Source organism: Nomascus leucogenys, chromosome 6, assembly GCF_006542625.1.
Source record: "Nomascus leucogenys isolate Asia chromosome 6, Asia_NLE_v1, whole genome shotgun sequence".
Taxonomy (NCBI): domain Eukaryota; kingdom Metazoa; phylum Chordata; class Mammalia; order Primates; family Hylobatidae; genus Nomascus; species Nomascus leucogenys.
In genome coordinates this window covers 67,026,892-67,049,379 of record NC_044386.1, presented here as the reverse complement: position 1 = coordinate 67,049,379, position 22,488 = coordinate 67,026,892, and the positions used below count along the sequence as shown (strand labels likewise).

The following is a 22,488-nucleotide window of genomic DNA, read 5'->3' as shown; positions in this document are numbered from 1 at the left end:
ACTGCATAATTCAAATGAAAACTGATAGCATAGTTCTACTAAATATTTCAGATTTGTTTTTTATGGCATACTTTTTTTTTTGTAAACAGAAAAAAGGTATGCCAAAGGTCTTACTCTTTATAAACACTTCACTGTTGTGATGGTATTACTTCTATAATGTTGCATTTGTCAATTACCACTTATACTATAATTTGGGCCCTGGATAAATCTCAAGTTACTCCTTTAGCTTCCTAATCTTGTCAAATGGCCTTTGCTGGTCTGAGTTAGGCAACAGAGCAGTAAGTGTACTTAATTTCCCTTGGCACAGGTTTGGGTTTGTACTATGTGACTATGTGAATCTGAAAGGTTATCCCAAAATAATGTTTTTGATTTTATACTTTGTTTTGCCATTGATTTGTTAAGGAAACCATGTAATTTGTTCTGGAGAGTTTCTGATGGTCTGGGTTTTGATGATGGCATCCATGTGATGCTGTTTAACATGTTCTTTTTTTTGTAATTCCTATAAATTGGTAGTTGAATCTAAAAGCTTAATCACATTCAGTACTTCTAGGGGGGTAGGCAGGAAAACTATTTCACAGTGGTATTATGATCTGCCAGGAGGTACACGTCATTGTCATCTGGTTGTCTTTCCTTTTGAGATATTAGCAACTGTTGATGAGTAATGCCTAGCTCCATTAATTTATGAGAGGTCACCAAATGGTAATATTCTCATTCTATTATTGTTCCTTCATTTATTAGCTCGAATACCTCTATAAAAAGAGACATTTCCTTTAATCTACTATTTGATTACCAAGTGGTTCAGTTAAAAACAGGACAAATAATTCTTTCCCTTTACTGACCAGTTCTCAGAATAATTGGTTCACTAAATACTCCAATAGTGAGCAGTTAGTTGTGGGTTTTGTTTTGTTTTGTTTTAGAGACAGGGTATCACTCTGTTGCCCAGGCTGGAGGAGTGCAGTGGCACCATCACAGTTTACTATAGCCTCCAGACTAGCTAGGACTACAGGTGTGTGCCACCATGTCTAGCTAATTATTTTTTGCTTTTTTGTACAGATGGGTTCTTGCAATGTTGCCCAGTCTGATCTTGAACCCCTGGCCTCAAGTAATCCTCCTACCTCCCTCCTCAGCCTCCTAAAGTGCTGGGACTACAAGCGTGTGCCATTGCGCCTGGCTCGTTTTTTAAATTATCATTATGAACTCATAAACTTAAATATTGGGTGTTTACTGTATTAGTCCTTCCTCATGCTGCTATGAAGAAATACCCGAGACTGGGTAATTTATAAAGAAAAGAGGTTTGGCTGAGCACAGTGGCTCACACCTCTAATCCCAGCACTTTGGGAGGATGAGGTAGGCGGATCACTTGAGGCTCGGAGTTTGAGACTAGACAGGCCAACATGGTGAAACCCCGTCTCCACTGAAAATACAAAAATTAGCCAGGTGTGATGGTGGGTGCCTGTAATCCTAGCTACTTGGGAGGCTGAGGAAGGAGAATCGCTTGAACCTGGGAGACGGAGGTTGCGGTAAGCCGAGATCATGCCACTGTACTCCAGCCTGGGTGACAGGGCAAGATTCTACCTCAAAAAACAAAACAAAACAAAACAAAAAATAAAACAAAACAAAAAAAGAGAGAGAAAAGAGGTTTAATTGACTCCAAGTTCAACATGGCTAGAGAAGCCTAAGGAAACTTATAATCATGGTGGAAGGCCCCTCTTTACGGGGCAGCAGGAGAGAGAATGAGTGCAAAGAGGGGAAATGCGTGATGCTTATAAAACCATCAGATCTCATGAGACTCACTCACAGTCATAAGAACAACATAGAGGAAACTGCCCCCATGATTCAGTTACCTCCCACAAAACATGGGGATTATGGGAATTACAAGTCAAGATGAGTTGGGGGGGGGCACACAGCCAAACTATATCAGGTATGTTTCAAATCAAATGCTTTTTCAACCTCTATTAAGATTATTATACAATATTTTTCTTTTAATTTGTTAATATAGTGAATTATACAAATTAACCTTCAATATTAAACCAACCATGGATTTCTAGCAGAAACTCAACTTGATGATAGGGATAATTTTAAAAAATATGTTGCTTGATTCAGATTCCAAATATTTTGTTCAGGATTGTAGATATGTTCCTAAGTAAGGTTGGCCTATACTTTTTTTTTTTAATCTCATATTGCCATCCTTAAGTTTTGGTTATCAAGGTTGCAAAAGCCTCAAAACTGAGGTAGTGGTTACTTGGTTTTCTATTCCTTATGAAAGACTGACTGCAGAAGACGCGAATTATTTTTCCTTGGATGCCTGATAAAACTTTTAATAATGCCAGGACCCATGGCTTGTTTGCTTGCTAGCTTTCTAAAAATGTTTTAAATGGAAAGCTACACACACACACACACGGAAAAGTTCATAAATCACAGATGTATAGCTTGATTATTACAATAGCAGTTTCACCTTCCCGTATATCTCCTCAGCCTGACCCTGAGTTTTGCAAGAGACCTGGTGAGTCAGTGGGAACAGTAGATACATTAAAATAACTGCCCTGTTGACATTAAAAACATTTAGAAGGACTGGAAAGGGCTCTTATATATCTAATTCAACAGCAAAGTTCTGAAAGATGTTATTACAAATTCAATTAAGCAGGCAAGGCAATTGAACCAGTTTTTCACCTACCAGGCCAAATTATCCTAAACAAGGTTTTTAGGGAGAGCTGGGAAGATTTTCTTTTTTTTTCTTTTTCTTTTTTTGTTTTTGTTTTTTTTCTGAGACAGAGTCTCACTCTGCCGCCCAGGCTAGAATGCAGTGGTGCAATCTCGGCTCACTGCAACCTCCACCTCCTGGTTCAAGTGATTCTCCTGCCTCAGCCACCCAAGTAGCTGGGATTACAGGCACCCGCCACCATGCCTGGCCAATTTTTTTAATTTTAAGTAGACACGGGGTTTCACCATCTTGGCCAGGCTGGTCTCGAACTCCTGACCTTGCGATCCACTGGCTTTGGCCTCCCAAAGTGCTGGGATTACAGGCGTGGTGAAACACCGCGCCTGGCCGGAAGATTTTCATTCAACCTTATAATGCCTTTTCTGAGTAACTTATCAGATGGTTAGAAAACACAACAAAAAAAACTTACACTCTTGCAAACTCATTAATTTTTTTAATAAACCAGACTTTTAAAGATTCTGAGGCTACAGCTAAAACAAAGATACTTAAGACAGAAGACAGAAGAGGATAGTTCTTCAGAGCATGAGAAAAAAGGAAAATATGATCTGACTCCATGAATCTAGGAGAGAGAACTCAGGCTGGCAGGATAGATATACCTGATAATCTGGCTAAAAGACTGGATGAATCCTCAGGTTGGCTAAAAATTGAATGCAACTGTAGGCTGCCAAATGAGATTAATGTTTGAAGTAGTCTCTTTGCAAATACTATTATAATTTTTTTGGCTAATAATGACTAAGATAACTCTTCCTTCACAATCAAAGTTACTTATTTTTGCCTACAGTTCCCCAGGTATCCTTTACTGCAGGTGGTTAGCTGGGAACAAAATCCAGCCTAGTAATACTGGAATTGTATCAACTTTTGACTGTCCATTTCATTAGCTAAGCTGCCTCCATTGTACATGTGTTCCTTATAATGAACTATTCTCAAACATCTCTGCCTGTCCTATTCACAATAGCAAAGAGTTGGAACCAACCCAAATGTCCAACAACAATAGACTGGATTAAGAAAATGTGGCACATATACACCATGGAATACTATGCAGCCATAAAAAATGATGAGTTCGTGTCCTTTGTAGGGACATGGATGAAACTGGAAAACATCATTCTCAGTAAACTATCGCAAGGACAAAAAACCAAACACCGCATGTTCTCACTCATAGGTGGGAATTGAACAATGAGAACTCATGGACACAGGAAGGGGAACATCACACTCCGGGGACTGTTGTGGGGTGGGGGGAGGGGGGAGGGACAGCATTAGGAGATACACCTAATGCTAAATGACGAGTTAATGGGTGCAGGAAATCAACATGGCACATGGATACATATGTAACAAACCTGCACATTGTGCACATGTACCCTAAAACCCTAAAGTATAATAAAAAAAAAAAAAAAAAAAAAATCTCTGCCTGTCATGTATGTATCAGGGACAGAAACACTTTCATAGTTTAGAGGAAAGATGTTCTTTTCATGGTCTGGCAAAATTTTTCAATGAAAGCTTAATCGTTCCTGATCCAAATATAAAATTTTTATATACAGAAGACTAATTTTGAGCAACATATAGAAACTATCCAATTAAAAGTATAAAAAAGTGGCCGGGAGTGGTGGCTCATGCCTGTAATTCCAGCACTTTGAGAGGCCATGGTGGGTGGGTCACCTGAGGTCAGGAGTTCGAGACCAGCCTGACCAATATGGTGAAACCTTGTCTCTACTAAAAATACAAAAATTAGCCAGGTGTTGTGGCATGCGCCTGTAGTTCCAGCTACTCAGGAGGCTGAGGCCAAAGAACTGCTTGAATCCAAGAGGCGAATGTTGCGGTGAGCCAAGATTGTGCCACCGCACTCCAGCCTGGGCGACAGATCAAGACTCCGTCTCAAAAAAAAAAACAAAAAACAAAAAACCTCTAACATCGCACAGCCAGGACCTTAGTGATCAGATTTGTATATTTATGTCAAACCATTTACTTAACAAATATACACTGAGTGCCTAGGATGTCAGGTACTGTTTCAGCATGTAAACTCACTAAAGGAATGAGGGCTATGGTCTCATAAACTCTTCTCATTAACCCAAGGACTATTCTAAGTCTTTAACATAGAAAGAACGAAAAAGGAGCATCTCAGTTTCTTCAACTAATCCTCTGAAGTTTTTACTTTCCCTACTTTGGACTTTTTGATAGCTTATTTTTCCACAGCTGCTTTACACATATTTAAACAGCTAAAAGCTCAGCAGTGATCAAAAGAAGCCTCAAATCAAAGCATACATACACACACACACGAGTGTTAAGTACTAAATAATATACTAAAAATTACTTAACCTCACTTATACTGAAGGAAGTATAAATAAAAAACTAGAGATGCCATTTTCACCTATTAGGTAAAGAAACTATTTTAAGATTAATAATACCTGTTTTTTTTTTTTTTTAATAGGGAGTCAAGCATTACTCCATACTGGTGAGAGTTTAAACTCATGTATCTTTTTAAAAATGTATATATCTTTTGAGTAAGGAATTCCACTGTTAGGAATTTACCCTACAAATACACTGGCATTAAGACTGATATATCTATCTTATATACTGGATATAAGATATTCATTGCAACATAACTTACAACAGTAACACACCTGGAAATAAATGCTCATGAGTAGGAAACTGGCTGAATAAAATTATAGTGCAGGAGCACAATGAAATACTCTTCCATCACAAACAAAGGAATGAAGCAGAACTTTATGTACTAAGATGTCCAAGGTAAAATGTTAAGTAAAAAGAAGTGGTCTGTATAATAGAACAATCCATTTACTATAACACCATTGATATAAAAAGGAAAAGATAGTCATATATAATATAAAAATTTATAATTAAAAATTTCTAGAAGAATTCCCAAGAAACTGTCAACAACAAGTACTTTTAAGAGGTGGAAGTGAGGTGGTAAGAAAAAGAGATACTTTTACTTTCTTTATATATGCCTTTTGTTGAGCTGAATGCCTCATCAGATTATGTTTCTTTTTACATTTTGAAAATTTATCAGTCCTGAGGTCTTGTGAAATTCCTGTCAAGGCCGGGCGCAGTGGCTCACACCTGTAATCCCAGCATTTTGGGAGGCTGAGGTGGGCGGATCACAAGGTCAGGAGATGGAGACCATCCTGGCCAACATGGTGAAACCCTGTCTCTACTAAAATTACAAAAATTAGCCAGGTGTGGTGGCAGGCGCCTGTAGTCCCAGCTACTTGGGAGGCTGAGGCAGGAGAATGGCGTGAACCCGGGAGGCGGAGATTGCAGTGAGTGGAGATCGCACCGCTGCACTCCAGCCTGGTGACAGAGGGAGACACTGTCTCAAAAAAAAAAAAAAAGAGAAATTCTTGTCAAATTACGCACTTACTTTAAAGAAGTGATACCCAGAGGAAGTAAATTCATTTCCATAATTTGTTTCATAGATAGGGAACTGGAACACCAAATTCTAAGGACTGCTTAAGGACATGCTGTTTATAAAGTACTTTCAATAATTAAAAAGGTGATCAAAAGGCCAAGAAAAGTAATAAAACGGGAAAATTAGCTGCAAAGTCAGATATTATAAAGGTATTATAATATCTTCTTTTCCAAATTATCTTAAAAAAATTCTAGTTCTTAGATTTTTTTTAACCATAGATCATGCAAAATTACTTTTATTTAACTGAGTCTTAGTAATCAATTATAGAAGCAGTTTCCTAAAACTTGGCAAATTGGGAATAGAAACAGCAGGAAAAAAGTTGTTGGGTGGGAAGTAGAAAAGGAGGGGATAGAAAATAGAATCCGAGAAGGCAGTAATGTCTGTTAGGATAAATGAGTTAATGGTGACTTTGGATAGAGTCAATCCCCACAGTAATACTATACCTAACAGTTGGCTGTGTTCCCCTGTGATGGAGTTCTGACTCGGGTCTGAAAAACAAACAATTGAAAAGAAAAGAAAAAAATGAATGATCAAAACAAATAATTTCTTTAAAATCAGCAACAAAAGTCAACCAACGAAATAAGCAGAAAATTAAAAAACTTATGAAATGTTAATGTGAAGATAATAAAAAATAGAATGAACTAGTGTAAAGAATGATCACATTGCTCAAAAAGTTAAACATAATCACCATCAGCAATTCTACTCCTAATTATACTTCCAAAATAATTGAAAACAGGGACTCAGATACTTTACTACAAAGTTTATGGCAAAATAATTCACAATAGCCAAAAGGTTACCAGGTATACTCCTACAGATGAATGAATCAACAAAATGTAATATATACACACAATGGAAAGTTATTCAGCTATAAAAATGAATGGAATTCTGATACATGTGACAACATGGATGAACCTTGAAAACATTATGCTAAGGAAAACAAACCAGACACAAAAAGATAAATATTATATGACTCATTGTATATAAAATGTTGAGAAAGGGCAAATTTATGGAGATGGAAAGTAGATTAGAGGTTACCAGGGGCTGGGTGGAGTAGGGTATGGAATGTTATTGCTCAAAGAGTACAGCGTTTCTGTTTGGGGTGATGAGAAATTCTGGAAACAGTGGTAATGGGTGTACAACACTATAAATGTAATTAATGCCACTGAGTTGTACACTTAAACATGGTTAAAATGGTAACTTCTGTATTGTATATATTTTGCCACAATAAAAAGTAAATTGAAAAAAATAATAATCACACAAATTTGACCAAGCAGTAGTTTCATAAAGTAGAAGGATGATTCAGGATTGTGATATGAGTTATATTTTTAATGACGAAGGAACATTTTAATGACAAAAAAAACTTATGGCTACAGCAGCTCAAAGTCAAGACATAAATAAAGCACTTACTACTATTAGCAGATATGTTCTAGTAGTCTGACTTTAAGATACACTGACTAAATTGGCTTTCATAAATATCAATTTCTTTAGTAATCTGAAATAAAATTAGTGGCAATAAGCCAAGTTCCTAATGCAAGAGATATTGACAATCATCATTTAACAGTCAACCACTTGCTTATTTTAAAGGTTTGAAAAGCACTAAGAGCTAAAAACAGAAAAGACTAAGCTCCACTTTCCTCAAAGACTAAATCTCTTGAGACGCTGATGATTCTGGCTTTCTTGAATGTGCCTGGGGTAATAAAAATAATTTTAGACCGGGGGTCATGTGAACAATGGGAAAAAAGTTACATCTTTATTTTCACTAAACTCTAACTGAAGTTAAGGATTTTCTACAGCTGTGATGTATGCAATAGATTACATAAAAGTACCTGTGATTTTGTCTAACAATAAATCTCAGATATTTTTATATCACATTATTTAGACAAAATTCAAATATCTTCCATAGTCCACATATGGCTTTTGTTTTTGTTTCTGAGACGGAGTCTCGCTCTGTCGCCCAGGCTGGAGTGCGCTGGCGCAATCTCAGCTCACTGCAAGCTCTGCCTCCTGCATTCATGCCATTCTCCTGCCTCACCCTCCTGAGTAGCTGGGACTACAGGCACCTGCCACCACACCTGACTAATTATTATTATTATTATTTTTTAACTTCTAGCCTTCTCCTTGCCTTTTTTTTTTTTTTTTTTTTTTTGTATTTTTAGTAAAGACGGGGTTTCACCATGTTGGCCAGCCTGGTCTCGAACTCCTGACCTCAGGTGATCCACCCGCCTTGGCCTCCCAAAGTGCTGGGATTACAGGCATGAGCTACCACGCCCAGCCCACATATGTTTTATATATCATTTAATTAACACTTTAAGCATCCCAGACAGAAAGAAACAATCAGAATACTTAACAAATTCCAGTTTCTGATGCATACTGGAGTATACACTATATACTTTAATTAAGGAAGTAAGGTAGAAACCTGATTTCTACCACAAAAGTTTTAAATGCTATTTGAACATTTAAAAATTTATTTTCAGGGGATTTTTTTCCTTAACTTGGTTTGAAAAAGGGAAATTTGAAATGTTCCTATTCTAGAATACTTTCCCCAAACATACCATCAAGTGAATTCCCAGTTTTTACTTTAAACTTATCTTACTTCCCATCTAAATAAAGGATACTGGGGCTGGGTGCAATGGCTCCTGCCTGTTATCCCAGTATTCTGGGGAGCTGAGGCGGGAGGATCACGAGGCCAGGAGTTTGAAACCAGTCTGAGCAACATGGTGAGACCGCATCTCTACGAAACATTTTAAAAATTAGGTAGGCATAGTGGCGTGTGCACCTGTAGTCCCAGCTACTCAGGAGGCTTAGGCAAGAGGTTCTCTTGAACCCAAGAGTTAGATGCCCCAGTGAGCTATGATGATGCCACTGCACTCCAGCCGGGGTGAGAGCGAGACCTTATCTCTCCCCCAACCCCCCACTATATATATATATATTCTTGCACATAAGACAAAGTAGGAATGTTCTTGCACATAAGACAAAGTAGGAATAACAGTTCTGTAGTCACTCTCTCTCTTAGGGAAAATTGGGCCCTATCATTATGGAGAAGCAAGCATGTAGGTGGCATGAAAAGAAGAGCAGAGAAAGCATAACAGAATTTTAGAACTAGAAGAACCTTGGTTGTCATCTAAACCTACTCCAGTGACTCTAGAGGAAAAGCTGGGGAAAGGTTATCAGATCATTTATTTTTCTCTTTAAATCATACCAACACCTCTCCTTCAAGATTCTGATTCCCAGCCATAGTCACTAATATGAATAGCTTGTATCTCTCAGGTGTGCAGGAACAGAAAAGTTGAGAACCTCATATTTTAATGTTTATAGTTCTAAAAAACTAATGCCTGGGTTAATCAGTGACTAAAGACACATCATACTTCTGCCCAAAGAAAAAGGTTATAGTCTTGATGCTTTGAGAACTTATGTTCTTGCTTCTCAATATTCTGTAATTCTAACTTTCTTGTTCTAAAACAAGGTATGATAGGCTAAAACAAGTTATTTGAAATTGCCAGAGAATACATCCTATGAAGAGAAATAGGAAAACATCTCAGATAACTCTGGCAGACTAGGTATGGTTTTAGAGAGGAAAATATAAATGACTTTGCCTTTAAAAAGAACTAAGTCGGCCAGGCGCAGCGGCTCATGCCTGTAATCGCAGCACTTTGGGAGGCCGAGGCGTGTGGATCACCTGAGGTCAGGAGTCGAGACCAGCCTGACCAACATAGTGAAATGCCATCTCCACTAAAAATACAAAAATCAGCCGGGCGTGGTGGCACGCACCTGTAATCTCAGCTACTCTGGAGGCTAAGACAGGAGGATGGCTTGAACCCAGGAGGCGGAGGTTGCAGTGAGCCAAGACCACGCCACTGCACTCCAGCCTGGGCAACAAGAGTGAAACTCCATCTCAAAACAAAAGAAAAAAATTAACTCCTCTATTGTGTAATATACTTTCTTTCCTTCTAAGCTGTGCATACGTGATGTATGTATACTCTCTGACAATCCAGGAGTTTTCCTTTGAACACCCTCCTATACTTCAGATGAGTGGAAACAAGTCTTTTTATTTTTTTTGAGATGGAGTCTTGCTCTGTCGCCCAGGCTGGAGTGCAGTGGTGCGATCTCGGCTTACTGCAACCTCCACCTTCCAGGTTCAAGCAATTCTCTGCCTCATCCTCCAGAACAGCTGGGATTACAGGTGCCCGCCACCACGCCTGGCTAATTTTTGTATTTTTAGTACAGTTGGGGCTTCACCATGTTGGCCAGACTGGTCTTGAACTCCTGACCTCGTGATCCACCTGCCTCAGCCTCCCAAAGTGCTGGGATTACAGGCATGGGCCACTGAGCCCAACCAGAAACAAGTCTTTTGTGTAGTTCCCTACAAGTTCAACTTAGATTTTTATTTTTCATTTATTATAATTGAAAAATTATGGGCAATCCTTGATACTTATTTAGTAATCTGAAGACTAACCTCCAAATCTTTTATTAATATATATAAAAGCTAAAACAAGGCTGGCAGCGGTGGCTCACACCTGTAATCCCAGCACTTTGGGAAGCTGAGGCGGGTGGATCACAAGGTCAGGAGTTCAGGACCAGCCTGGCTAACGCGGTGAAACCCCATCTCTACTAAAAATACAAAAATTAGCTGGGCGTGGTGACGTGCCCCTGTAATTCCAGATACTCAGGAGGCTGAGGCAGAGAATTGCTTGAACCCGGGAGGCGGAGGTTGCAGTGAGTGGAGATCGGGCCACTGTACTCCAGCCTGGGTGACAGAGCAAGACTCCGTCTCAAAAAAACAAAACAAAACAAAACACACACAAAAAAAAACAAAGAACTAAAACAAAGGTCAATCTGGGAGTATACAGGCCCATGAACCCACCAGAATGAAACTAGTTTTGCCTGTAAAAATTACAATTGTTCAGTGGATTTAACTTGAAGGGCGTTTCTGGGTTTGCAATCCAAATTGTGCAGTCATCATGCTAACACTGCTGAGATATGTCTGAGCACCTTTCAATTGTTCTGTGTCTAAACTCCCCCATTTACCACCTTTCCTGACTATGTCATTGGTGAGGGCACACCCAAGTTTGCCTAAGACTGGGAGTTGTCCTAAAGATCACTCAAAATGACATTTATTTTAAACCAGATTATTTTCTCTAATAGGAACTATGTGCCAATAATGTCACTAGTTTTATCCTTTGATGGCCTTCATAAATAAAGCTACTCTTAGGACAAAATACAATCAGGTTATAATCAAAAGCCAGAGATACCCTGTAAGTCAAAATGATAGATCAAATAAAAAATAGAAACAAACTATATACCTATTAAAAATAGGTAGATGTAATCATAAAAATGAACTGAAAATATTTCCTTGTAACAGTAATGATATGGTAGTTTTACAAATAAGCACTTGCTCAATATATTTAACTTATCTTGGGTAAATAGTAAGAATGAAGATTTTAGTTTCCTGCCATGCACCTGGGAGAATGGAGACAGAGTGAAATGATTGTGGGTGGTACTCACTTGCAAAACTGCCTCTGTCAAGTTTTTCTGAAGAGCTTTATTATTTTCCTTAGTTTGCCAATAGCAATAGTCTTTGAGACTATTTTGAACAAAATTTCCTTTGAGAATCACTTCATTTACCATCATTGGCAGATAATTTGAAGCAAATAAAGGCTAGCTGGTATACTGTAGCTAAAACACAGGGTAGAAGGTTTTAGTCTTTATTAAATCTAGAATCAGTAATATAATTAAATAACACACCAACAGCAGAAATTGTTGCCCAATTCTTTAGATAAAGAAGTAGGCATGACCAAGCGCATATACATCAGAATTAAGACTATTATGCTACTGGCTGTATTATCTAGACATACCACAAAAGTTGTTTCAGGAAAACAAACACCTGAAATGACTAGTCTTAACATGTAAGGCATTTCTAGCTTTCTTAACTCCCAGTTTTTAAAAAAACCAAAGCGTCATCATCATCAAAAGAAACGATTCCAACTCAGAATTAAACTAAGATAGTTAAAGATGGAACCAAATTTGGGGATGTAAACTAGTATAGCCACTATGGAGAAGAGTATGGAGAGTACTCAAGAAAAGTACAACTAGAACTACCACATGATCCAGCAATCCCACCACTGAGCATTTATACAAAGCAAAGGAAATTAGTAAAATTAGTGTATCAAAGAGACACCTGCACTGCATGTTTATTGCAGCACTATTCACAGTAGCCAAGATATGGACTCAACCTGGGTGTCCAAAAACAGATGAATGGATAAAGAAAATGTGGTATGTATATACAAAGGAATACTATTCAGCTATAAAAAAGAATAAAATCCTACCATTCACAGCAATGTGGATGGAACTGAAGGACATTATGTTAAGTGAAATAAGTCAGGAACAGAAAGCTAAACACCACATGTTCTCATTCATATGTGAGAGTCAGAAAAAAAAGGTTGATCTCATAGATGTAAAAATTAGAACAGATGATACCTGAGGGTGAGAAGCGCATGGGTATCGGCGGAGGGCAGGGGGATAGGAAGAGATTTGTTAAAGGATACAAAATTATAGCTAGATAAAAAAAGAGTAAGTCTAGTATTCTACACTATTGAAGGATGACTATGGTTAACAATAATATATTAGCCTCAAATAGCTGGGAGGAGGATATTGAATGTTTCTAATACAAAGTAATGATAAATGATCGAGACAATGGATATACTACTTACACTGATCTGATCACTACACTTTAATAGGTATTGAAAAAAAGATGGAACCAAAGACAATTACTCTAACATTCACATTTATTAGATTCTGCCTCTCTATATGGGTAGGCTCTCATCTTGGTGGGAAAACAAGTTGAACTAAGTCAAAATCTGAAAAGCCCATCCTCTTTACATAATATATTCTAAATTTATAGCAATGAACTAGATAGACGTAGAAAAACTAACATGAGATTAATGAGGTTTAAATAAATGAGTAGGCTGGGTGCAGTGGCTCACACCTGTAATCCCAGCACTTTAGGAGGCCGAGGCAGGTGGATCACGAAGTCAGGAGATTGAGACCATCCTGGCCAACATGGTGAAACCCCATCTCTAGTAAAATACAAAAAATTAACTGGGCATGGTGGTGCATGCCTGTAGTCCCAGCCACTTGGGAGGCTGAGGCAGGAGAATCGCTTGAACCCAGGAGGCAGAGGTTGCAGTGAGCCAAGATTGTGTCACTGCACTCCAGCCTGGTGACAGAGCAACATTCTGTCTCAAAAATAAATAAATAAATAACTAAAAAATAGTAGGCAATTTTAGGCAAAGTAATTAAGCAATAAGATGGTAATGTAAACCAGTGCATACAAAAAGTTAATTCTTTATGTTTCTACACTACCTCATAAAGGACAAAAATCCTTATTTTAATTTTTAATATAATAAAAATATAGTTTAAAAAAGATATATAGAGCCTACATATGCCAAAAAAAAATAGCTAAAGATCATTAAGCTAAAATGTGTACTTTAATCCACACCATCTGCTACATAGTGGCTTGTGTAGACAGTTAACCGTGAACAGAATAAGCTGCGATAGTAGCATGGAACCACGTACTCTACTTCATGTACAGTGTATAGTCCTTAGTGCATAAGTACATATTCCTTAGTATATTAATAGGGATTTGGCGAGAAATGGTCTGGGGCAGGGATTGTAAGTAGACTTGTCAAATCTATTTAATAGATAAGTAGACTGTTCTAAAGTGTAATTTCTCATACCCCTCAAAATGCTAATGACTGCCTAGCTAATCTCCAAAAGAAGAATATTCAGCATTCCTAAACACATCAGAAAAGATTATTCATTTTGTATCAAATACCTTGTATAATTAGTGTCCTATGATACACACTTTGTGAAACGTTGAACTAACTCCTATCAATATACTAAGGTTAAAAGATAACTCCCTGGCTGGGCACAGTGCTTCAAGTCTGTAATTCTAGCTACTCAGGAGGCTGAAGCTGGAGGATTACCTGAGGCCAGGAGCTTGAGGCCAGCCTGGGCAAGATAGCAAGACCCTATCTCTTAAAAAGAAATAAAATTAGCTGGGTGTGGTGGCGTGTAGCCACAGCTACTCAGGAGGCTGAAGTGAGAGGATACTAGAGCCCAGAAGTTCAAGGCTGCAATGAGCTATGATCACTCACTCACTCACTCACTCATTCATTCACTCGGCACTATTTGCATTAAGTCAGTATTTTCAAAATTTGCCTGGTTAAAACAGTCATGGGGTATTTGTTAAACTACAAATTTCTGGGTCACATAACTAACCCTAATGACTCAATTTTATGGGAGGAGGCTGAGATTCTGTAGTTTTACCAAGTGCCTCAGATGGCTACTATAAAACTTCATTCATTCAACCATTCTTCTGTTTAAATATTTGAGTGACTAATAAGTCCCAGTCATTTTTCCATGTGCTAGGGATAGAAGGTAAATAAGAAAAAGTTCCTTTTGTCATGCAGATATGGGAACATCAATAAGAAAAGAAAATTAACAGCTGGGCACGGTGGCTCACGCCTGTAATCCCAGCACTTTGGGAGGCCAAGGTGGGTGGATCACCTGAGGTCGGAAGTTCAAGACCAGCCTGGCCAACATGGTGAAACCCGGTCTCTACTAAAAATACAAAAATCAGCCAGGCGTGGTGGTGGGCACCTGTAATCCCAGCTGCTTGGGAGGCTGAGGCTAGAGAATCGCTTGAACCTAGGAGGCAGAGGTTGCAGTGACCGGAGATTGCACCATTGCACTCCAACCTGGGTGACAAGAGTGAAACTCTCTCTCAAAAAAAATAAAAATAAAAATAGAAAAGAGAATTAATAATCAAGATAATTTCAGCTTATGGTGTTATAAAGAAAATAAAGAAGGGTGATTAGAGAGGCTATTTTTTATTGGGTGGACTGTCAGGACCTTTCTGAGGAGGTAACCCTTAAGGGGAGACTTGCGTGAAAAGGAGCCAGACATATGAGGATCCTGAAAAGACTGATCAGGGCAGAGGCATAGCTGTGAAAAGACCCTAAGATGGGAATCAGCTTGGTATATTTAGGAAATATTAATGTAGCTAAAGCATAGTGAGTAACAAAGTGTTTTTTTTTAAAAAGAGGGTAAATTAGGTAGGCACTACATCTTGTAGTGTAGCACACTATAGTAAGGAGTGTGAATTTTACTCTGAAAATGACGTAAAACAATTGAAAGGTTAGCATTTTTTTTTTTTTTTTTTGAAACAGGGTCTTGCGCTGACATCAAGCTGGAGTGCAGTGGTGCAATCATGGCTCACTACAGCCTCAACCTCCCAGGCTCAAGTGATCTTCCTGCCTCAGCCTCCTAGTAGCTGGGATCACAGTCATGTGCCACTACACCCAGCTAATTTTTTGATTTTTTTATGGAGACAGGATCTCCCTATGTTGCTCATGCTGGTCTCAGTCTCAAACTCCTGGGCTCAGGCAATTCTCCTGCCTCAGCCTCCGAGGACTACAGGTGTGAGCCACCATACCTGGCCAGCATAATTTTTTAAAAATGCAGGCTGCTGGTTTGAGAATGGATTGTAGGGGAGACCAAGAACAGAAATGGGGAAACGAATTAGAAGTTTACTGAAGAAACCACAGAAAGACATGATAATGGCTGTAGTGAAGCTGATGGAGGTAGGCAGGTTGATGATATCTTGCGGAAAGAGAGCTCATGGGCTAGTCTTCAAAGGTAATGTCCATATTACTTTCTTTCTTTCTTTCTTTTCTTTTTGAGATGGAGTCCTGCTCTGTTGCCTAGGCGGGCGCCATCTCGGCTCACTGCAACCTCTGCCTCCCAGGTTCAAGCGATTCTCCTGCCTCAGCCTCCCGAGTACCTGGGATTACAGGCACCCGCCACCGTGCCCAGCTAATTTTTGTATTTTTAGTAGAGACAGGGTTTCAGCATGTTGGCCAGGCTGGTCTTGAACTCCTGACCTTGTGATCCACCTGCCTCGGCCTCCCAAAGTGCTGAGATTACAGGCATGAGCCACCGCGCCTGGCCCATGTTACTTTCAGATCTGTAGCTCTTTCATTCATGTATTCAGTAAATATTTTCTGAGAACCTTCTACATGTGAAACACTATTCTAGTTACTAGAAATGTAGTAACAAAATCCCTGCCATCAAGGAGCTTAAATTTTAGTGAAGAAAAGACCAACCAGTAACCTATGTCAACAACTGTAAGCTATAAAACAAACAAAAAAGCTGAGTAAAATAATACAGAGGACTAGTGGGAGAGTGGTTTGTGTGCACACTTACTCAGTCTGAAAGGCCTCTCACATAACATGATATCTGAGCAGAAAATTGAAGATATTTAACCATACAAATATCTGCAGGAAGAGCAGTTAGTGCTAAGCGAAGCAGGTATGTATTGACATGTTTGACGAATGGCAGCAAGGAGACCGGATTATCAGACAGAATAAGCAAGTTGAAAGTGACGGAGTATGGAATAAGAGATGGATATAGATGTTGGAGGAGGAAACACAGATCATGTGCAGCCTTGTAGGATATAGTCGGGATTTTTGTTTTTACTGTGAGATAAGAAGCCATTGAAAGGTTTTGATTTGTTTTAACATGATCACAACAGCTATAGTCTGGAATAAGCAGATTGCAGGGGCCAAGCAAATAAACTGAGAAAAGTTAGAAGGCTTTTACAGTGGCCCAAGAAAAGATAATGGTAGTATGGAGCAGATCAGAAGTACTGGAGGTAATGAGAAGCAGTCAGATGCTGGATATGTTGACTAGCCTAGGTATGTTTCAAAGGAGGGACTGACAAGATTGGCATGCTGATAATTGGCTACAGGGCGGGAGAGAAAGAAAAGAGTCAAAGATATTTCCACAGCAATTAGATGAACAGAGATGCCATTTACCATTTACTGAGTTGGAGACTGACAAAGAGCTATCAATCTAATTAAAGGCACAGTGCTTTTGATGGTTTTTTTTTTTTTTCCAAGCCATCTTAGTAGGGAATCCTGTGTAGTGGAAAACCAGTGGGATGGGTTTTTAAAATAGGTGTGAGGTCTCCATGTACCCACCAAATGGTAGTAACAAAGAATTCATTTAAAGAGGTGGAAGCAATCCAGATGTCCACTGATGGATGAATAAATAAAATGTGCTCTCTCTCTCTCAATATATATATATATATATATATACACACACACACACAATGGAATATTATTCAACCTTTAAAAAGGAAGGAAATTCAGACACATGCTACAACATGGATGAATCTTGACAGCAATACGCTAAATCAAATAAGCTAGTCATACAAAGGCAAATACCATATGATTCCACTTATATTAGTTATCTAAAGGAGTCAAATTAATACAAACAGAAAACAGAATGGTGGTTAACAGGGGGTGGTGGTAGGGAGTGGAAAATGGAGAGTTGTTCACTGGGTATAGAAGTTCAGTTTTGCAAAATGAAAAAGTTCTGGAGATCTGCACAACAATGAAAATACTCAACACTACTGAACTATACACTAAAAAATGATTAAGACGCTAAGTTTTATTGCTTTTTTTTTCTTGCTTTTTTTTTTTTTAAATGGTCTTGCTCTGACACCCAGGCTGGAGTGCGGTAGCATGATCTCAGTTCACTGCAACTGCCGCCTCCCAGGTTCAAGCAATTCTCCCGCCTCAGCCTCCCGAGTAGCTGGGATTACAGGCACGTGCCACCATGCTCAACTAATTTTTTTGTATTTTTAGTAGAGATGGGGTTTCACCATATTGTCCAGGCTGGCCTTAAACTCCTCATCTCAAGTGATCTGCCCACCTCAGCATCCCAAAGTGTTGGGATTACAGGCGTGAGCCACCATGCCTGGCCTTATGCTATTTTTTTAAGCCACAATTTAAAAAATTGTATTTGACTCCATAGGCTTTTGGCAAATACATTGTGGTCTTCATTAGTAGCATTCATAAGTCTAAAAGGAGAGCTCCATTTTCCATTTTTTAAATTTCCCTGGCCAGGCACGGTGGCTCACGCCTGTAACCCCAGCACTTTGGGAGGGTGAGGTGGGTGGATTACTTGAGGTCAGGAGTTTGAGACCAGACTGGCCAGCATGGTGAAACCCCATCTCTACTAAAAATACAAAAAATTAGCTGGGTGTGGTGACAGGTGCCTGTAATCCCAGCTGCTTGGGAGGCTGAGGCAGGAGAATCGCTTGAACCTGGCAGGCGGAGGTTGCAGTGAGCCAAGATTGCGCCACTGCATTCTAGACAAAGTGAGACTCTGTCTCAAAAATAAAAAATTTCCCTATGTGCATTAATTATGCAGCAACCTTATCTCCTAATTCACAAGATATGTGCTCATACTATGCTTCAAAAGAGGACAAATCATAAAGCTTAAATATGACACCTAGTGCAGCTACAGAAATTACTTATAACAATTTGCTTGAAAAAAGCCAACGAGGAAGCAAAGCAAAGCAAATGCCAAAGCAAGTATTTTTTTTTTTTAATACTTTTATTTAAAGTTCTGGGTTACATGTACAGAATCTGCAGTTTTGTTATACAGGTATACATGTGCCATGGTGGTTTGCTGCACCCATCAACCCGTCATCTACATTAGGTATTTCTCCTAACGTTATCCCTCCCCTACCCCCAGGCCCTGGTGTGTGATGTTCCCCTCCCTGTATCCATGTGTTCTCATTGTTCAACTCCCACTTATGAGTGAGAACATGTGGTGTTTAATTTTCTGATCTTGTGACAGTTTGCTGAGAATGATGTTTCCAGCTTCATCCATGTCCCTGCAAAGGACATGAACTCATCCTTTTTTAGCTGCATAGTATTCCATGATATATATGTGCCACATTTGCTTTATCCAGTCTATCATTGATGGACATTTGGGTTGGTTCCAAGTCTTTCCTATTGTGAATAGTGCCGCAATAAACGTGTGCATGTGTCTTTATCGTAAAATGATTTATAATCCTTTGGGTACATGCCCAGTAATGGGATTGCTGGGTCAAATGGTATTTCTAGTTCTAGAGGGCATCCTTGTCTTGTCCCGGTTTTCAAAGGGAATGCTTCCAGTTTTTGCCCATTCAGTATGATACTGGCTGTGGGTTTGACATGAATAGCTCTTATTATTTTGAGATATGTTCCATCAATACCTAGTTTATTGAGAGTTTTTACCATGAAAGGCTGTTGAATTTTGTTGAAGGCCTTTTTTGCATCTGTTGAGATAATCATGTGGTTTTTGTCTTTGGTTCTGTTTATATGTTGGATTACGTTTATTGATTTGCTATGTTGAAACAGCCTTGCATCCCAGGGATGAAGCCCACTTGATCATGGTGGATAAGCTTTTTGACGTGCTGCTGGATTCGGTTTGCCAGTATTTTACTGAGGATTTTTGCATTGATGTTCAACGGGGATATTGGTCTAAAATTCTCTTTTTTTGTTGTGTCTCTGTTGGGCTTTGGTATCAGGATGATACTGGCCTCATAAAATGAGTTAGGGAGGATTCCCTCTTTTTCTATTAATTGGAATAGTTTCAGAAGGAATATTATCAGCTCTTCTTTGTACCTCTGGTAGAATTCGGCTGTGAATCCGTCTGGTCCTGGACTTTTTTTGATTGGTAGGCTATTAATTATTGCCTCAATTTCAGAACCTGTTACTGGTCTATTCAGAGATTCAACTTCTTCCTGGTTTAGTCTTGGGAGGGTGTATGTATCCAGGAATTTATCCATTTCTTCTAGATTTTCTAGTTTATTTGCATAGAAGTGTTTATAGTATTCTCTGATGGTAGTTTGTATTTCTGTGGGATAGCTGGTGATATCCCCTTTATCATTTTTTATTGTGCCTAATTGATTCTTCTCTCTTTTCTTCTTTATTAGTCTTGCTAGCAGTCTATTTTGTTGATCTTTTCAAAAAACCAGCTCCTGGATTCATTGATTTTTTGAAGGGATTTTGTCTCTCTATCTCCTTCATTTCTGTTCTGATCTTAGTTATTTCTTGCCTTCTGCTAGCTTTTGAATTTGTCTGCTCTTGTTTTGCTAGTTCTTTCAATTGTGATGTTAGAGTGTTGATTTTAGATCTCTCCTGCTTTCTCTTGTGGGCATTTAGTGCTACAAATTTCCCTCTACACACTGCTTTAAATGTGTCCCAGAGATTCTGGTATGTTATGTCTTCGTTGTCACTGGTTTCAAAGAACATCTTTATTTCTGCCTTCATTTCGTTATTTACCCAGTAGTCATTCAGGAGCAGGTTGTTCATTTTCCATGTAGTTGCGTGGTTGAGTGAGTTCATTAATCCTGAGTTCTAATTTGATTGCACTGTGGTCTGAGAGACAGTTTGTTGTGATTTCTGTTTCTTTTACATTTGCTGAGGAGTGCTTTACTTTCAATTACATGGTGAATTTTAGAATAAGTGCTATGTGGTGCTGAGAAGAATGTATATTCTGTTGATTTGGGGTGGAGAGTTCTGTAGATATCTATTAGGCTCACTTGGTGCAGAGCTGAGTTCAATTCCTGGATATCCTTGTTAATTTTCTGTCTCATTGATCTAATATTGACAGTGGGCTGTTAAAGTCTCCCATTGTTACTGTGTGGGAGTCTAAGTCTCTTTGTAGGTCTCCAAGAACTTGCTTTATGAATCTGGGTGCTCCTGTATTGGGTGCATATATATTTAGGACAGTTAGCTCTTCTTGTTGAATTGATTCCTTTACCATTATGTAAATGTCTCTTTTGATCTTTGTTGGTTTAAAGTCTGTTTTATCACAGACCAGGATTGCAAGCCCTGCTTTATTTATTTATTTATTTTTGCTTTCCATTTCCTTGGTAGATCTTCCTCCATCCCTTTATTTGAGCCTATGTGTGTCTTTGCATGTGAGATGGGTCTCCTGAATACAGCACACTGATAGGTCTTGACTCTTTATCCAATTTGCCAGTCTGTGTCTTTTAATTGGGGCACTTAGCCTATTTACATTTAAGGTTAATAATTGTTATGTGTGAATTTGATCTTGTCAATATGATGCTAGCTCGTTATTTCATCTGTTAATTGATGTAGTTTCTTCATAGCATCAATGGCCTTTACAATTTGGTATGTTGTTGCAGTGGCTGGTACCGGTTGTTCCTATCCATGTTTAGTGCTTCCTTCAGGAGCCCTTCTAAGACAGACTTGGTGGTGACAAAATCTCTCAGCATTTGCTTGTCTGTAAAGGATTTTATTTCTCCTTCACTTATGAAGCTTAGTTTGGCTGGATATGAAATTCTGGGTTGAAAATTCTTTTCTTTCAGAATGTTGAATGTTGGCCCCCACTCTCTTCTGGCTTGTAGGGTTTCTGCTGAGAGATGCGCTGTTAGTCTGATGGGCTTCCCTTTGTGGGTAACCTGACCTTTCTCTCTGGCAGCCCTTAACATTTTTCCCTTCATTTCAACCTTGGTGAATCTGACAATTAAGTGTCTTGGGGTTACTCTTTTTGAGGAGTATCTTTGTGGTGTTCTCTGTATTTCCTGAATTTGAATGTTGGCCTGCCTTGCTAGGTTGGGGAAGTTATCCTGAATAATATCCTGAAGAGTGTTTTCTAACTTGGTTTCATTCTCCCCGTCACTTTCAGGTACACCAGTCAAACGTAGATTTGGTCTTTTCACATAGTCCCATATTTCTTGGAGGCTCTGTTCATTTCTTTTCACTCTTTTTTCTCTAATCTTGTCTTCTCACTTTATTTCATTAATTTGATCTTTAATCACTGATATCCTTTTTTCCGCTTGATGGAATCGGCTATTGAAGCTTGTGTATGCTTCACGAAGTTCTTGTACTGTGGTTTTCAGACCCATCGTGTCATTTAAGCTCTTCTCTACACTGGCTATTCTAGTTAACCATTTGTCCTACCTTTTTCCAAAGATTTTAGCTGCCTTGCAATGGGTGAGAACATGCTTCTTTAGCTTGGAGAAGTTTTGTTATTACCGACCTTCTGAAGCCTACTTCTGTCAACCTGTCAAACTCATTCTCCATGCAGTTTTGTTCCCTTGCTGGTGAGGAGTTGTGTTCCTTTGGAGAAGAAGAGGCATTCTGGTTTTTGGAATATTTTGGCCTTTATGCTCTGGTTTCTCCCCATCTTTGTGGTTTTATCTACCTTTAGTCTTTGATGTTGGTGACTTATGGATGGGGTTTTGGTGTGGATGTCCTTTTTGTTGATGTTGATGCTATTCCTTTCTGTTTGTTAGTTTTCCTTCTAACAGACAGGCCCCTCAGCTGCAGGTCTGTTGGAGTTTACTGGAGGTCCACTATAGACCCTGTTTGCCTGGGTATCACCAGCGGAGGCTGCAGAACAGCAAATATTGCTGCCTGATCCTTCATCTGGAAGCTTCATCTCAGAGGGGAACCTGCCTGTATGAGGTGTCTGTCGGCCCCTA

General features: G+C 39.0%; 1 protein-coding gene across 5 annotated transcripts in view; it reads right to left on the bottom strand.

Annotated features, from left to right (window-relative positions):
• The window catches only part of SLC12A6 (solute carrier family 12 member 6), a 107,121-nt gene that overhangs the window by 40,704 nt on the left and 43,929 nt on the right, over positions 1-22,488 (bottom strand). For 4 of the 5 annotated variants that reach the window (XR_004030481.1, XM_003272786.4, XM_030814352.1 and 1 more), the window contains exon 2: positions 6,581-6,625. The exons of the other annotated variant lie outside the window; for it this stretch is intronic. Coding sequence is in view for 3 of the 4 variants with exons in the window: in XM_003272786.4 (XP_003272834.1) it covers positions 6,581-6,625 (45 nt within the window). In the remaining variant the exon portion in view is untranslated. The remainder of the gene's footprint in view (positions 1-6,580; positions 6,626-22,488) is intronic. 5 annotated transcript variants of the gene reach the window in all.